Source organism: Aythya marila, assembly GCF_965140915.1.
Source record: "Aythya marila genome assembly, chromosome: 3".
NCBI lineage: Eukaryota > Metazoa > Chordata > Aves > Anseriformes > Anatidae > Aythya > Aythya marila.
This window is the reverse complement of record NC_139044.1, coordinates 36,278,307-36,296,672: the sequence shown is the minus strand read 5'-3', so window position 1 is coordinate 36,296,672 and position 18,366 is coordinate 36,278,307. Positions and strand designations below refer to the sequence as shown.

Below are 18,366 nucleotides of genomic sequence, written 5' to 3'. Positions count from 1 at the left end.
CCCGTAGGGCATGTCCTGTCAAAATTCAAAGTCCTGCTTAATGTACTTCAGAAAGAGTTGAGCAGAACAGGTAAAGCAATCCCAGGTTATGGCTGAAGGCAGGGTCTTTTGTATGTCAAGCTTTGTAATAAGAAGAGGACTTTTGTCTCCAGAAACCAGATCTCTCCTATTTGAGCTATGGGAGTGCTGCTGGTAGTAATACAACTTACATGCTTCCTCTGCCTTACTTAAAGTAATTTAACAAAGATCTGGAAACTTTCAGGGGGGGAGCATTCAGCAGGGACACTTCTTATGTGGAAGAAAATGTGGAAAACAGCTCAGAAGCTTGCTTGGAAGGAATTAAAGAAAATGGGTCAGGAGAAGTCAGGCCTGGTTCATGCCATGGGATGCAGATACACTCTGTCATTGCCCTCTCTCTTCTTCCCACCAGAGAGAAGACGGAACTGTACCTTGACCCCTCTGGCCACCAACCAGCTCCAGAACCAGGAGAACCCATGCTGCAAGGTGCGGGCCCTCTTCCATGCCAGCCTGGACCGCCACAGCTCAGAGGAGGAGCTGGAGCGCATCAACCGGGAGTTTGCTGCTGAGAAGAGGAAGTGGTCCCAGGTCAGCAGGCTCGCCTGCTGCAGTGACAGCAACAACACCTCCTCCAGCGACGAAGAAGTGAAGAATTTGTGCGCCATGTCCTTCCGGCCGGTGGCGGAGCAGGCTGATGGGCTGCATGCCAGCCCCAGCCCCGTGCTGTTCAGTGCCTCCCCTCCCAAAAGACTCCAGCCCCTGGTGCGGAGCACGGCCTCTAGACCTTTAATCTTCACGAGTGTTGGGGCGGGCCTTGAGCAAGTCATGCCGTGTAAGAGACATCGGCAGGGATACGGGGATAAGGTCCGCAGGCCCAGCCTTGACCTGGAGAAAATGCAGCAGGTAAGGCAGAGCTTGACAGGAGGAAAGCAGCATCGCTTGAGAGAAGCGAAGATGGAAAAGCGTTACGGAGGCAGGGTTCAGTAAATTCAGAGGATTGCTTCTTGTGTTCATGGCTTCAGAGGTGTAATTGGTGCTCTTGCTACAGCTGAGCTGTCCTCTTGCTACTCATTAGGGGTGCAGCACCCATAGTGTCCAGCTTATCGTGTGACACAGGACCAAAATCACTGGAGATTGCTTTGGGCAGGTTACTTTTGCTGCCATGAGCTGACCTGTACCACTTAACTCCAAAATGAACTAATTGCTCAGGGGCAATCTGTGTAAAGAAATACCTGAGTGGTGAAAGTAAATGTGGATTTCATTCCTAATGTTCCTAACACGCTCTGCTGAGGGAGGTACACCGGGCATGCCTGGTACAGGGGGGTGGGCTGACCTGGGCACTGCTCATCTGGTGCTGCTCTTTCGGGAGGTGTTGCTGCAGAGTTAGTATTGCAGCTTGCTCTTCATTATTAGTTTTCCTTCTTGCACTGGTAGAGCATCAGCTTGAAAGAATAGCTGCAAACATCTGCCCCTGGTAAACTGCAGTAAGTTAAAGACAGTTATTTTCAGCTCAGTTTCCTCTCACTAGGGAGGAATTTTGCTGCCTTTGGTTGGATATACGAGTTTTACCACCATTAAGGGTTCCTCCTTTAAGATGGACCCACTTAAAAAGAAAGGGCTAGGTATTGCTTTCCCAAGGTCTATAAGACCCCTGCGTTCCCTCGTTACGTAGCTGCCTGTTCTCAGTCCTGCTGGCAGCATGCACACTGTGAATACACACCACACAATTCTGTTTTCAGTGCAGTTTTCCTCATCGCCCTCTCATACCTTCTTGCCAAGTCTCTGCTCCCAGAACATTGAAAAGGCCCAGTCTTGCATTTCACATCACCCAGATCTGCCACAGATACTGACAGACTTTAATTAGGCCCTCATTCTAACGAGAGGAGACAAAGAAGCTGAAGAGCCTGTGCCCAGCCTGTTTTTCAGAGTGCGTGTGAGTAAATGGAGAAGTTTTTCTTTCTGCCCAGGTGCTTTCTCTGACGTGGATGCTGGGCATAGCATCTACCTGCTCTGCCCTTCGTCCCCTTTGGCAGTGTCTTTGGGAGTGTGCTGGCAAGGGCAAACTGAGCAGGTTAGAGGCTGACTTGAATAATCCTTCCAAACCATTGTGGTTTTTCTGGGAAACCTTGTAAGGATGACTCGCTCTCTGGTTCGTTGTCTAACCTCTGTGATTCTGAGTTAATTGTAGCAATGTTTTGCTTTTTTTTTTTTCCTGAAAGAAGTTAAAATCTAGTCTTTCTCTCTTTAATAGCATTTTTATTGTAGATGTCATTTCCACTTCTAGGATGTGGAATCCCTGTTTTAAATAAAGGATATTAAGCTAATGGCTTTTGATGTTAGAAATGTACTTTTTTCTGGGGGGGGAGAAAAAAATGGAGAACCCATGGGAGAACCCATGTAAAGTGAGATGCAGCCTGAATTTGGTAACAGTCTGGTTATTTGTATTGGTTTTATCTTTTAAAATTGATTAATTTTCAGCTGGTGTGATCCTGAGGCTTTATGATTCTAGATCAAGGAAGAAATACAAAGTCTCATTCACTGCATGTCTTTGCTTGCCACCTGTGCTTGTTTTTGCTGTGAAAATAATGAGAGAAGCGTTGTAGATTCAGACTTCTGCTGACTTGCTTCTCGAGACAGGGATGTGAAATCTGGTTTTGGTTTTGAGTTCTGCCACAGAACCCTTCTGTGAAACTGGGCAAGTCTTGCTCAGTATCTCTACTCCCCACCTGTGAAGCAGGAGCAGGACGTTTCTTTCATGGTCTGTCTTCGTGCTCCAACAAAAATGCCTCTTCTGAGCTGTCTGGGCAGCATGTGGCTTTTAGTCATGAAAACAATGCAAATGAGCAACGATAACACTAACGGACTGCTCTGAGGCTCCATCTGGGCCCCGAGCATCAGGCTGTGCTTTGTGATTTGTATCCTTGCTGTCTCATGTGCTTGCCCACAAGAATACAGCTGATAACGCTGATCAGATAGAGACCTTCCTGAGCAGCAGATGTGGTCGCCGCTCTCCTCCCTGAGCCTTACTTTGCATTCCTGTGGCTCTGTGGAGCTGGCAGATTACACGGTATCAGGCGAGATGAATGAGTTTTAGAAGCAAGTAAGTTCTCAGATGAGGAGATACTTTTGTGCATGTGCTGGGGCTGCATGAGGGCAATTGCCAGGCCTGTTTCCCACCCTGGCTGGTCATCTGGCCGCTCAGCCTCTTCCCTACTGAGGCCGAGCGAGGGGAATTCAATGCGTGCTTTTCTTCACTTCTCCAAAGGACTGGAAAATTAGCTTAGGAGCCTTTTTTTCTTTCCCTTAATTGGGCTGAAACCCCCTGGCTCGTGCGGACACCCGTGGTGCTGCAGTGAATGCCCTCTCCCAGCTGCCCCTTGGTCGTGGTCCTTGGACGGCAACCTCATTACACGCAGGCCCTGCTGCCAGCCACTTGCTGTTTAATGAAGGCCGTGTGTGTCCCAGGAAGACTGGCACCCTGCTAACGTGGGCAGATCTGGCTTATTTTGGGCAGTGCTGATTCACGGGGTCGAGGAGAGCAGGGAAATCCTTCAAGGCCTGAGGTGGAGGCACTAGGGTGCACGGGGGTGGGCAGAGGTGTGAGGAGGTCCAGGGTATGGCAAAGGCTACTTGGAGCTGCTGAGCTTGTTCCAGGGGATGAGATTAATTGTTCTTGACATGCTGGGTGAGGGGATAGAAAGGAAGCAAAGGGCCTCTCCTCCTGTGCCATTTAGCATGGCTTGCTGGAGCTCCTTTGACTTTCCAAGCAGGTGGAAATAGATCTCGGTGCAGCGTGCACAGGGAGGGGAGATCATAATCTAAGGAGGGCAGCTTTGGGTTGGCAGGAAGAGAAAGCTAAGTTGTCCTCATTTCTCTGTGGGCAGGGTGCTGGTAGGGAAAACAGCACTTTAAAATACAAAGCAGAGTCTGCATACCTGGGTGCGTTATGCTAGGAAAGGATTAAGTAGCCCTGAGCAAGTGAAACTCTTCTGTTATGATTTAACTGCATGTGTGAGTAGATAATATCAAGCATCCATTGTCTAATGGAGGCTTAATGCATCGTTTAAAATGCTTTGAGACCCTAGGATGAAAAGGGCCAGCACAGAAGAGAACATACCCTGTACTAGCACATGGATTTGTCACTACAGACGCTGTACTCTTCTGGTAGGTGAACAGTTTCAGTGCTTGATGGGTGATGGAAACTTTGTCTTGGCTGTGTCCGGTGGCCTGGGGCAGCGTGAGCTCTGATCAGAGCTTAGCTGTAATACCAAGCCCAACAGTCCTTCTGCTGGGTGCTTGAGCATCAGCATTTTGGTTGGACTGGGTCTGGCAGGGTGACCAGCACCAAAAGCTTGCTTTCAGCGTGATACTGGTCACACAGAGGCTGCACGAAAGCAGGCTGCGGGCTGTCATCCCACCAGGGAGAGCAAGGAGCAGCGTGTGAGCCCTGGTACTTGGGCTTCGGGCTGGTAACGCATCCAGGGTGAAATTTCAGCTCCTTAGCACAGCTGGGCTTTGCCCTTGCCTGCCTCTCGGGGACTTGACAAATAGCTTCCAGACAGGGAACGTGTGAGCTCGTGAGTCCTTTTCACCTCTTGGCCTCCTGTTTGAATCCAGCCCTTGTCAGTTACTGCAAATTGTTATCATCTGTTCGCTCTCCTGAGCTCCCCTCTCTGCGCTTGGGGGATGCCGGAAAACCCACTGCTGGCACTGCTGATGCTTTCGTCTCTGCTGAAGCAACGTGGTAAGGAAACTGTTGCAGAAACGGCTTGCGCCATTACAGGGTGAGAAATCTAGTTTCTGGTAACCTCCTGCAAGTTTGCTTTTACTTTTTACTCCCCAAAATGCTCAGCAGCAGCCATTCCTCCAGCACCAAAGCCCCTGTCCGTCTCACCCCTGCCAGTATTTGGTGAGGAAGTAGCCTGTGAAACAAATGCTGTGCTGCAAGGCCATCCCAGCACGGGAAGGTCTGCGGACAAAAAAAAAAAAAAAAAATGCATCAGCCTGCTCTAGGGTGTAGTTCTGTGGCAGGCGTCTCTGGGACTGGGGATGTGTACCACAACGGGCAGCGGGCACAGCAGGGGTGCCTCGTCCTGTGCCTGTTTGAAGGAGGCGAGGAGATGTTCTCTGCTGTGTTGACGTCTGTTGTAAGGATGCTTTGGCTCAGTGCCCCCCAGCTGACGTCTGCTTTGCTGATGAAGGCATCTGCAGTCCGATGCCTACAGAAGGGAAGGAAGAAAGGGTGCCTGCTGAGAACACCCTGCTCTGGGAGGCAAGGGGAAGGCACGGGGAACCCCACCCTGCCTGGAGGAGGTGACTGTGCCTCTGCCAGGCAGCAGATATCTTTGTCACTTGCTGTGCATCCCCAAGTGTGCTCTGGATGGTTAATTCTATCTAATCCCTGTGAAAACACGCTGTAATGGAAGTGCCAGTGTGCTGCCAGGGCTGGATGAATCAGAGTAGAGAGTAACTCAGGTAGAGTTTAGCCTAGCTGCTTCCTGGAAGAGGTAATAGTTTTCTTTCCTTTCCCGAAGGAGGTGAGTGATGTCTTCACTTCACTGATGGTAAGGCTGAAGTTCACCTGCTGCCATGGTGGCTGCTTCTAAATGCCAGGGGCAAGCCAGGTAGGCTAACCCAGTCCTACTCTGAAGCTTTCATCATGAAGAGACCTCCGGAGGTCTCTTGTCCAACTTCCCTGCTCCAGCAGGGCCACCTAGAGCCAGTTGTCCGGGACCATGTCCAGACAGCTTTGGAATATCTCCCAGGAAGACTGAACGACCTCTCTGGTTAACCTGTTTCAGTGCTTTGTCACCCTCATAAATGCTTTCTGATGTTCACCCATGTTTCATTTTGAACTCATTGCTTTTTGTCCTGTCACTGTGCACCACTGAGAAGAGCCTGGCTCCATCTCCTTTGTACACTTCAGTATTTGTAGATGTTGGTAAGATCCTACCTGAGTCGTCTCCATGCTAAACAGTCCCAGCTATCTCCACCTTTCTCCATAGGACTTCTCTCCAGCTCCCTAATCATCTTCGAGGCCCTTCATGTTTCAGGTGTGCTGCTAGCAGACTCCCATTCTGATCACACATTTCTCCTTGGACATCTTCCATCACTGTGTCAGCCCAGGCAGTGTGTTGGCTTGTCCATTTCTAGGGCCAAGCATTGCTGCTGTTCTCCCTTAATCCCTTCCTTGTTTTGCCTGAGTGCTTTTTTGATCTGGTTTTGCAACATGTGCAAAGGGGCAACAGTTCAAGAGGGAGCTGGACGAATAAACCAGTGTGGGAGTGCTTCTGTCTGGAAATACTCATCTAGCTCTTCTTAGATATCTTGCCATGTCACTTCACCACCTCTTCCTGGAAGTCAGCATGCTGGTGAATATGGCTATCTGGACTATCACAGGGCCTAGGTGCTACCTGGGCTGCGTCCAAGCATGAGCCAGGGGCAAGAACATCTGTTGAAACATCTGAAACCTGGTTTCTGGAGGTGCTGCTCTGGATCTTGAAAGAGAATGTGGTGACTGGATCGGTCAGAGTGATGTGGAGCGTGGTAGAGAGCTTGGGTGAGGCAACAGAGGAAAGGAAAGGAAATGAGATGTGGCTGCAGTCTGGGAAAATGTACTGAAGAGAGATCTGAGGGAGAGGAGGATAGGAATGGGTAGAAACAACTGTAGTGTCTTTTCTTTGTGTTCAGATTCCCAAAGGGACAATAATAGCACCTGGCACCAGAGGCAGTAAATTATGAGCCCAAGGTTAAAGCCAGTGGCTTACTGTTTAGATTGGCAGGCTTGCTGGCTACCTTCCCAACCCTGCTGTCTTTCTTTTTTCTCTAAGCTCTAAAGCTTGGTAAGAAGGTATTAGGCTAGAGCTGTTTCTTTGGCTGCAGACCAGGGAGAGATCAAATGGGCATATGGGCACCACTGGCATGTGTCCTTGGGATGTGACCAAGGGAGATGTTCTGGGCGATGCTGGTGATGCTCATGTGAGGCCTCAGCCACCGGTGTGGGCCTGGAGGGAGCAAACGGAGCCAAGGGAGCCTGTGCTGGGCCATCCTAGGGTAACTGGAAGAGGTGCACTAGCTCAGCAAGTGAAGAGCAGGCAGTGTTTCCTTACTAAGATGAACCTGAACACATCACCTCTGAGCAAAAAAAAAACAAAACAAGCAAAACCAGGAGGTGCCTCCATCTGAGAGTGGCCGCCAGAATTTCTGCTCGTGAATGGACCCTGACTGCAGCAGCGACACCGCGGGTCAAAATGGGGTTTGAGGTGGGGTGAGAACGGGCTCGGGGTTGGATACCCGAGGGTGGCCATCCTCTTGGTGTGTCTCTGTGCTGTCTCTCGCGTGTTGCCTGCCACAGGCCCTTTTTGAAGAAGGTTTTCCAAAGGATGTTTTGTTCCTTGTTTTGACACAGTACAGTGCAGAAGGAGAATGCTGGCGCTCTCTCCCTCCTTCTCTCTCTCTGAATTCAGCCCAAGTAGCCTGAAGGGCCTGGCAGATTAAGAAGTTTTGCTGCAACCTGTTTATACTTTTCAGCAAGACCAGTTAATAGCTGTTGCCTGTCAGCGAAGGTCAGGACCTCCTCTACAGCGCTGTCTTAGAACAGAGCAGGATTATCCTCCTCTCCCTTGTCCTCGGTGTGGCTGGGCTAGAAGGAGTGCCTGGGCTGGGTCCCATCGTGGCTGCTTTGTTGGCCCGATACCTCTCCCTCCCCGCTCCTCCCTCAGCATGTGGCTCATTGTGATACAAATATCTCATCAGTGCCTGGGGAGGGAAGGAGTTCACAGGCGGCTCTGCCATATGCTGCAACTGCCTGTGCTGTGTTTGGGCTGCGGGTGAATGGATCTCTCCTCAGGCGTGACAAGATACATCTCTGGCCTGTGGCAACAACCTCCGAAAGGGAGGAAGCCTTACAGTTAACTTCTTGAGGGGATTGAGGAGATTGGGAAGGGTAAACAGCTCTTGGGAGCCAATTCCTGGTGTTGTCCAGAGAGCGTGTGGCGGTGGGGTCAGCTTTCTGACCACTGTCCTTTGTTATATAGATTGAGAAACAGAAAGGAGTAGAAGAAATGGGTTAGGCCTTTTCCTTTGTTCCTCCCCAGCTGCTGCAACTAAGTGTTGAATACCAACGTAGGCACTTACACCAGTGACCAGGCAGCACCCACAAGGTGACAGGGACTGCTACTGCTTCAAAAGCAGCCTGCAAGAGGCTTGTTCAAAGCCCTACACGAAAGTTATGCTAGCAAGACACGGAAAAGCAAGATCTTATTTTTCCCTGGCACTGCATAGCCCTATATCTCCGAAGTTAGGCCACTTTCCTCATCCAGCTCATCTTGGCGTTGGTGTTGGAGAGGTGGTGATGCAAGTGTGCAGCTCACCCTGCCATCTCCTGGTGGGGCCTGCGAGTGGGAGGGAGGTGGTGGTGGTGTGGGTTTGGACACGGCAGAAACAGAGCGGTCTTGTGATGGCACAGATTAACTGATAACACCAGGCTGTTGTGCTCGGTTTTTGCTACCACAGACCAAAAGCAGGCAGCTTGACCTGGAGCATGTTTGAGACTCAAAACCACAGCAGCCATTAGCGTTCAGTGGCTAAGCTTTTGAGGCCAAGTGTGTGACTAGAGCAAACACTCTAAGAAATACTGTTTTTTGAGAAGAGCTTTGGTGTGGTAAAATAGCCAGCCTGGCTGTCAGCAACACAGCTGTCCTTGGCGTGGGCTGGGGTTGAGCTCCGATTTTCTGCCTTAACTCTGAATAGCCTCTCTATTGTTGGCTGACATGAGAACCGTGCTGCTGGGCTCTGCTCTGCCTTTCTGTAAGCCTGTTGATGTCGCGGGGAGTTTTGGGCATTGGTCCACAGCTCATCTCGCAGGAGGAGGCACTCAACGGAGCCATCTACTTCTCATGTAAATGGAAAGAGTGTTAAACCAGAGCGGGTACACCTCTGAAACTCTCTGCCCTTCTCCAGAGTTGTGTTCCTAAATGCAAGGTTTGAAAAACATACGTGTCCTGGGGACCACAACTGAATTAAAACAGCACAAATTAAGATAACTGAAATAACCCCTATCAAGTTTTCTGGTTTTCCTCACTGAAAATGATCCTTTTCAATCTTCAGTTGGACTTAGCTTGCTCATTTAAAAAAACTTTCCATAGTAATGACTTCGCAAAGCTCAGGATTCTCCGGAGTGTTAGAAACGTAATGTAACTGAGAAGTCTGTGGTCATGTCTGTGCTAGGACAGAAAATTTATTTTTGTTTCTAAAAGTATGCCTGTGTTTTAAAATTCTCCCATAGCCTTGCAAGGTATAATTTCACCCTAAGTTTTATTGTGGAAAAACTAGGTTGAGCAATAATATAGAGGATGAAACCCTGAGTTATTTCACAAGTCACTTTGCGAGTGCTGTAGGCATGCTCGTTTTTGACAACGTAGATAAGTCTTCTGCCTACCTGTGGAGAGTTCAGAAATTGCCTATCTTGCGTGTTGCTTCACAGGCTCGTCAGACACTCCTACGGGCTCTGGCATGATGGGGCGTGGGGGTAACACAATTAAGAAATGAGGAACAGTTCAACAAAGCCTTTTCCAAAATTCAATGCTAGGGAATCCGTATGGTTTCTAGTATAAGTATCCCTAAAGCAGAGCCAGTCAGATGCGTGGTTTTCTTACTGCCCTAAGTCTGTACTTGTTACCTTACAGGGGATGGAGTTTGCAGCTGGGGAAACCACCACAGGTCAGCAAACGCCGCTGGGTTTGTTCAGGAAAGGCTGCTGCTGTTTGTACAGGAAAGACAGACGAGCCTCACACAAGAACGTGGTGTACCTGCTTAGGTGATAAGGCTCTGCGCTGAGCGGACCTTAATGAAAGTCTTGAAACCTAAGCTGCGGTGCTTTGTTCAGAGCTCTGGCTGAAGTAGCATGGTGGCAGTGGTACATGCATTTTCATTCTGGTTCGGAATTTGATGCGCTGTAAAATGAAGCTCTTAAATTGCTGTTTTCAACTTAATATAATTTCCTCTTGTTCCCTGAGTGGCATGTCCAGCTCTGTTACTTCCTGAGTGTCATTAGAGGAATGATGAATTGTGAGCAGTGGAAGTGGTGCTCTTAGAGAATATACTTTGATCAAAGAGAGATACTTGTAGCATGGCATCTTTTTAGTATTCTTGTATCTCTCCTTTATATACCTAATGTTCTTCTCAAATCTGTGACTGCTACAGTAATGTGAGAAAGGTATTCTTCATGTGTTAATCTCTCTTGTCTGCGTTTTGCAGCCTCTTTTGCTATGGGCAGTTACACTGAACATCCTATGGAAAGACCATAGAGGAGGGGTGAAACGGTAAACCACAAGAAGCTGAAAAAATCTGATTATCTCGTGATGTGGCAGCTGATAGGGTTAGAAGTAGAAAGGAGCAGTAACTACCACTGCAACTTTGAGACTTTTCTGTGTGGCTTTGTCCACTGTATAAAATGGTGCTGAGCGGAGACGCTGGGTCATTTGCTTTCCAGAAGCAAACATCTCAATCACTCTAAGACCCTCAAAACTATTCATATAAATGTGGTATAAATTCTTGCTTTTATGATCAACCTTTCTCTCCACAGAGAATCGTAATGAACTTGGCCTTGAGACATCCAGGTCTGCCTTTGTACTCTGCTCTTTCTTCTTTTAATGAGATGGTCTGAACTTTTGCCCTTCTGCAGTGTGGTGGGTGAAAGAGCTCTCTTGGTCCTAGGATGTGACCATTCCACAAGCATGACGACTGGGGACAAAGGAAGTACAGAATTATTTCTGTGTTATGATTGATGTGCGTGGTCATGAGTACTGGCACGTGTTATACAGGCTCCAGTATGTAGCTTACAGGCTGTTACGTTGAAGATTTCCAAGTATTTGGAAAGTAGATTTTGATGCAGACAGTGGAGTAGCATACATAAAGTCAGCAGTTCTCCACCTATTTCTTCATGAGTACAGCTTTAAGGGTGGTGGTGCTCTGCTGATGCCTGCTCAGAGGTATAGTGGCCTGCTTCTGGCTCTGGGCTGGCATGTCGCTGCTTTTGCACAGGGGATGTTCAAAAAGTCTCCTGTGCTGGCACCTGTGGACAGAGACACTGAAGATCGGTGCATTGAAGTGTCCATGGAAAGTTCTGCTCGCTGAACTGCATTGCTCCTCACATCAGAGCGGTTTCTGTGTCATCCTGAGCCACGTGCAGCCGTGAGGATGTGGACAAAGGGGATGCAATAGGGTGTCAAAGCCTGGTGCTCATCACCAGCACTGAAAGGAGCCATATACCTACTTAGAAGGAAGGACAAAGTGCAAGCTGCGGAGATGATGGGGGGCGATTCTAAGTTACCTTTGGAGGTTTCCATTGTAAAGGACAAACAATGTGCGCCTTCAGTGTCACTGAAAAATCCTTTGTGATTTAGTGCAGTGAGCATATCCCATGTTGTCCTATTTTGAGAAGCTCCACCAAGGCCAGCCTTCTAAGGATCCACAGTGAAGGTGCATATTCCAGGTTCTGCCCAGACAAACCTATTGATCTCCACTGAATGTCTCCCTTAGTGGCTTAGAGATGGGTACTCTCTGCTTTTATACCTCCTGAAAAGTCCCTTTTGCTAACTGTACTCTTTAAGGTAGGTTTTGGGGCTGGCAAACAGGCATTCTGGGTTAAGAATTTATCCTTTTAACCATAGATACCTGATCTCACCATCAAACACGTTCAGGTTGGCTCTAAAAACATAAAGAAATTATCTTAAAAATCTAGAGACCTGAAACAAGTGTGAGCTGTTTAATTTTTTTTTTCTTTTGCTGCCCATGCGTTACAGCTATGCTTTCCTCTGCCGGGCAGAACCTGTGCGAGCATGCACTCCTCTGGAAGCCTGATGTCCCAGATGTCTGGGCTGTTCACTGTCTGTCTGGTATGCATGAGGCCCCGTGGCTGGCCCGTGAAACCACAGAGCCTTCGGAGCGACTCGCAGTGTTTGCAGTTAGCTGAGGGTGCTGGCAGGGTCAGCCGGGACACCCTCTGGTAGTGCCTGCGTCCTTTGGGCTCAAAGCAGCCATCTGTGAATTCTCTTCCTCTTTGTGTCCCTGTAATGTCACAGCTGACAAGTCTGTACCTTTCACTGATATTTTTGTTTTTTTCTTCATTCCCAGGGTATACAGCTGCATGACTTTCAGAGCCTTCTGTGTCCTCCTGCTTAGAGGAAACTGTTTACTCTATTGCCTGACTTGTGCTGATGTCTTAACCCCTTCTTGGTGCACTCAGGAGACGGGGTTTAAGCAGAGAGCAGCAGAGAGGTCTGGGGCTGCCTTTCCCAAGCCCCCAGCACTGCTGTTGCCCATGTACTGCTGCCAGATAAAGCAGCAGGAGGCAGAGTGCCTTCTGCCCTTGTTCTGCCCGTGGCAAAAGCCCATGGGGAAAGGAGGGCTTTGGAGTCACGTCCAAGCCAAGGCTTTGCAAGCTGGAACTACAGAAGTGAGACAAACTATAGAGACATCAGATGATAAGTTAGACTAGGCTGGACATTCCCTGTGGACAGCTTTGGAGCCAAGGCCAAGAATGAAGGGACAAAATGGTCACGTTGGCAACCCTGAATTGAAATCCTTGCAAGCTTTTTCTCAGGAGTTGCTTCCATGCCTGCCAGCTGTGAAACCAGAGCCCCCTCTCCTTTTGCACCCCTCCTCCCTTCCTCAGCTCAAATGAGCCCAGCATTTGAACTCTGGTGACTTTGGCATGTGCAGATGAGTGATAGGGAATTAATGAATCCTGCCCCTTCTTTTTATTTTTGTTACTCCACAGGTGCTGGTGTTTTCAGTCAGGTCCGTTTCCTGAACAAATGGAGTTCTGCATTTTTTTCAGGCCTCAAAGAAAACTCTCAGCAAGGGATTTGGGATTGGCGAGGAATGAATAGATGAGCCATCTGATGTACCCTGCGGATCAGCAGACTCGGACTCTGCCAGACCAGCAGGGGAAGTGGCAGCTGAGCCAGAGACGCTTCATACAGAGTGTTCGGTTCCCCCATCCCCAAATTCAAATCAAAGTGCTAGTGGTAAAAGTGCCAGGGCAAATCTTGCCTGTTGATCCGTGTCTAGGGTGACAAGGCTTCCATACGGATCCAGAGCATATCTGGAAACAGTATGCCACAAAGATGACCGAGGAGCAGTAGAAAACCAGAGTCACTTAGAGACAGGCTGGAAGTCCATTTGCCTAGACAACAACTGTGTAAGTAGGTAGCTGTGTTTGCATTAGCTGTGGCTCCAGTGTGATATTTAGGGAGAGCTTGAAAGAACAGCTTGTACATGTAAGCTGAACCATGTTACTGCTTTCTAGGCCTTGGGAGTGGTGGGAATCATATGCTCTGCCAGGTGGCAGACCTTGTTGGCCAGGCTTTGGCTCAAACCCTTCCATAGTGGGCACTGACTAGACCCAGCAGCCACTCTGCTGCAATCACCTGTGTGCCTTTCTTGATTTAGATTCGACTGGCTCGCTCTTGTTCAAAGAGTGATCCCTTGTGGGAAGACATGCTGTTCCTGTGGTTAAAACTGACCTGTGGTTCAGGGCCATCTTGTATTCGCTGTTGGTTTCCACCCGTCTCTCTTAGCAGTGACAGCCAGACCCCTCCCAGTAATGCTCACAATGGGGTGACCAATGACATCATGTTGGAGGGGATTTTGTGACCACAGAAGTCATTTTGTTGTGGCTTTCATGGTCCGCTGTTTGCCAAGCATATGACCCCAGGCAAGTCCCTGCAATACACATTTTTTGGAAGGTCTCATCTGTTTTATTTATTATTTGAATTTATTCTTAGTGATTGCTTAGTAATCAGTGTTTCCTCTGCTGCCCTGTCCAGAGGCACTAAGCGGGATAATTTAACACGAAACTAGAGGTGTTGGGTTCACAGTACTTGCTGGGCTCCTCTGTCTTGTAGAGATGAGGGCCTTTTATGACAGTGTTCAGAGACTAAGTGCATTGTTTTGAAAGGGTTTCAGATGGATGGAGGATAAATGTGGCAAAAAACCAACAACTTCAGTGACTAATTTGATGGAATATAAGGTAGAAATAACTTCCAGCAAAAATTAAAGCTTTTCAGGATATTCCACGATATCACCACAGCTTACAGCTTCTGGATGCTGGGATTTGTTTTTGTAGGAAGAAACTGTTGGCCAAACCACTTGAAATAGCTTGCATTTTAGAGTGCTGTGAAGCACTGAAGCTTCTGGTGGAGCAGCATCTAGCTCCTGACATAATCGTGATTTAAGGCTGTGGCTGAAATGGAGCCTCCTGATGCTGCCCTGCTGCAGGGACTGGGTGTGTGGACATGTTGGGTGATGCTCATCTCCTAGCAGCACTGCTCGGTCCCAAGGAATTTAAAGAAGAAGTCCATCGTCAGCCTGTAAAACAAGTTAAAAAATCTTTTGCTTGCTCCTAGCCCATGCCCTTCCTTTAATTCAGGGGCCTCCTGCCTCTGTGACCCTCTGGGTCGGCTGGAAGTGGGACTGGAGCAGGGGTGCTGCACAGCCACCATTTTGTGCAGGGCCTGGCCTCCTCAGCCCCCTGCATCCCTGCCCTGCGCCTTGCCCCTCTGCATGCTCCCCCTGCCTCAGCCACAGCAGGCAGGTGGTTTAGTGGGTTTCTGTTGGGTTTTGTGTTTATGGACATTGCATCATGGGGCATGGTTTCTTGCTTCCCGTGTTCCCTTCACCTCAGCCTTCTGCTGTACCCTAAGCAGTGCGATTTCTCTTTACGTTGTAATGTTTCCTGGCGCTTTGTAGAGCTTCCTCTTTCGGTTCTTTTTTTCAAACAAAGCCACATCATCTATGTTTATTTTTTGTGATAGGCACTCAAGTTTTGACTGCCTTGTTTTTCCTGGAAGACTGGGGACAGCTGGGAAGCTGGCTGGTAGTGTTAACAGCATGGAAGCAGAGCAAGTTAGAGAACTGAGACTTGTTTTTTTTTTTGTTTTGTTTTTTTTTTTTTTGTTTTTTTGTTTTTTTTTGTTTTAGTCTGCTTAAAACTTTGTGCTGCCAAAAGCTTTAAAATGCCAATGAGTGTCAGACATCCGTGCCTTCAGTCAAAGCATACCAGCTCTTCTGTGGATGGTCCTCAGCAAAACTGAAGAAAAGCACAATGGTTGCCCTGCTGGATGTTCTTCTGAAAACTGGGTTTTGAGTAAAGTTACAGCACATCTAATGAACACAGGCTTATTATTATTATTATTATTATTATTATTATTATTATTATTATTATTATTATTATTTTGAAATCTTTTTCATTAAACAAGTGAAAACGTCTGCAAAATCCTTAAGTTGGAACAAGGAGGTTGTATATCATTATGTAGCATTTCATAGAATCAGTCAGGTTGGGAAAGACCTCTAAGATCATCTAGTCCAACCTTTAACCTAGCACTAAAGGCCACAACTAAACCTGCTACTGAGTTCTAAATCTACAGGTATCTTGAAGATCTCCAAGGATGGTGACTCAAAATTAATTGTGCTGATTTAATGTAAATTAAATGATGGGTTAAATTGAACTGAAAGTTCCTATGTGCTCTTACACCAAATCAACTAAAATTATTTGTGACAAATATTAATATTTAAGCTGTATCCAACTGTATACAGGTCCCTAGGTTTAAAACTACAACCAGATGATAAGGTTAAATTAATAATAATAATAAAATCAGCAGGCAATAGAACTGTTTTGTTGTCCTGTGGAGGTGGTGAAAATGAAACCATTACAAAAACAGAAACGCACATATAAAAAGCAGATGTAAGATGAAGGCTGTTTATTAATATAGAAGCTGATCCTTTGCACTGTACAGTGATTCAAGAGATTGTCCAAACTCTTAAATATTTGAAAATGAAGCTGTGATGCCTGCCTTTGACCTGTTCATTGTCAGAGTTTTAAATATTTACTTTTGAACCCCAGTAGTGTGATATGAATTCATCCTTCTTGAGAGTTATGCTATTCCTAGAATGACCTTGCCTTAAGAATACCTGTATTTTGTCTGTTAATATATATTGCTGTCCTCTTGACGCAGTAACTTGTCTGTAAGCAAATACAGGCACGCAGCACTTACTGTCTGGGTTAGGTTCAGAACTGCTCAAATCGGTGTTAGAGGACTTGAAGCACTACTGCCTAATTGGGGATTTCTCCCAAAGTGAGGCTGAATAAGAGGGCTTTGCTCTGAGAAGGGGCAGGGGTGGTGTTTCGTCTCTGCTGTCAGTGTGGTATTTTGATGGGGCAGGGTTGTGCCGCAAAGCTACACATACCAGTTCAGGGGTTCTTTAGTGTGTTACTCGGTAAATGTGCAAGCCTCTAAATGATCACTTCCAATCCCTGCAACTTTATCAAGAGGGAGGGAGTCACTGGTTTGTGAGCAGAAAGCATTTGTGTAACAGGAGGTGGGATTGGTGGGAGGGTTCTTAGCTTGAACTGATTTTGCTGTTTTCTGGGAGTTTAACCCTAAAACGTTCCAATTTTAGAGTGAGGCATAACTTGTGTGCCCTCAAAAAGACTTTCCACATTTCCTTACTCATGTCATTTCCTCCTTTTAAGTAGAAGCCACAGCAGATTGTAAAATAAACTTTCCATCATGTAAATAACAGTGCTCCCAAGTTGTAGGTCTCAGCTCTGATGCCAACAGTTCTGTTTGAGACCAGCGGGAGGGACTTTTTAATTGAAATAGGGAGGCTGAGCACAGGCGCTGCCTCTCTTCCTTCCATTTCCCTTTCTGCAGGTGGAAGAAAGACTCAGAAACCAAACCCTTCTGTTCATTCTCAGCTCTGCTACTAATATTCTCCATGACCTTCAGCAAATCTCTGTTCTTCATGCCTTAGCTCTTGCAAAATAACACGAGGAAATAAAACAACATTTCCAGATTGGCCTGGTAGTTAGGAATAATCCCAGGGCTACTGAACTGAATGTGTCACCTTTGTTATAGGCTGGTCACTGGTGGCTTTAGGCTACTGCGAGTCATGTAGCCAAATTGATGTTACTTCATCTCTGCCTGCATCTATGCAAATAGGAGTTAACGAGTTGCTGCATCTCGTGGCTGGCTTGTCACGTGGAGGCCTCCAGAGGGAGGATGAGGAGAGGCTGCCCTGGAAAGTCCCCAGCTGTTGCTAGGCTCCACAGCGTTGCTGTTTCCTTATCCAAAAGTCTGCGCTCAGGTTTGGAGAGAAAAGGGAAATCCAAGGGATGGAAAACTCTGTGAAGATGCTTAGCTTACTGTCTGTAAAGCATGGATTTGCTATGCTGGGTGCAGAGCGCATGTGGCTGCAAGAGGTGGAAGCAATTTGATTAGATAGAATAACGTTCAATACCTGGCCGCCTATTTATTCATTCTCAGCCACAGGATCATGTAGCTCGCTTGTTCTCTCTCCCTTCTGTTCCTCCCACTGTTGTGTCTCTTCTGACACTCTTGGACCTTCGCAGTGATGCTGGAAGAGTGCAGCACAAGTGGTCTCGTTGTGCTTCCAGTCTTAGTGGATGCAGGGAAACCCATCTATTCCAGAGGGCCTCCTCTGCTGAGCCTTGTGCTCTGCTTTTACAGCCTGTAACCACAGGGATGTCACGTTTTGATTTTATTCCTGAGTCCGTCAGGAGCCATACCAGAGATCACAATTAACTAATGCAAATTGTTAGGTAGGATATTGTGCTCCTGCTACACAATGCAGCCTCTTTGAGCTGTGGCAAATAGCATTAAGATCCTTACGTGATTAAAGCTCCTCGCGACAGCATCAGCAAAAAGGGTACCTCCATTTTTTGCCAGAAGCATAGAGATCTTAGGATACAGCTGAGCACTTGAGTTCCTCCTGGTGGAGTCTGGCAGCTTGTCATCCACCCACGGCTACTTCAAACTTTTCAGTCAGTCTTTGTCACCTTCTCTAAAGGTAGCTGCACAGCTGTAATTGCTGTCTCTGTTGTTCCTCCTTATTTGTCTTAATAGGAGGCCAGGGTGTACACACTGAAGGTCTTGCTGCCTCTGCTAATTTGTAGTTGGGAAACTGTTTTGTGGCACCCTGATGGAGTCCTCAGGGGATCTGTGGATGGGACTGTGGTGGGGGTTGGACTGGGAGGTGTGTGCTTCTCCTCTTTGGGCAGGGGATCCTGTGGTGCTGCTGAGGCCTTGTGGCATGCAGTGTCACAGCTTTGCTCCTCAGTCCATCGGGGTTCAGCCAGTTTAGAAGAAAAGCTTACAGAGAGACCAAAACTTTTTCAAGACCTCACAACTCTTCATATTACCTTTCCCAGCTCCCTGTAGTTTGTCAGCCCCGCCAGATTCTTCGTGCTCCTCGGTCTTCTCACTGAGTGGTTGCAGGGGGACTTTAAAAAGGCAGTAACCTCCCGGTAAATACCAGCCTCCC

General features: G+C 47.6%; 1 protein-coding gene across 2 annotated transcripts in view; it reads left to right on the top strand.

Annotated features, from left to right (window-relative positions):
* Positions 1 to 18,366, top strand: part of LOC309876733 (uncharacterized protein) — a 50,850-nt gene that overhangs the window by 16,391 nt on the left and 16,093 nt on the right. For both annotated transcript variants that reach the window (XM_082757383.1, XM_082757384.1), the window contains exon 3: positions 431 to 921. In XM_082757383.1, the coding sequence (XP_082613509.1) occupies positions 431 to 921 (491 nt within the window). The remainder of the gene's footprint in view (positions 1 to 430; positions 922 to 18,366) is intronic.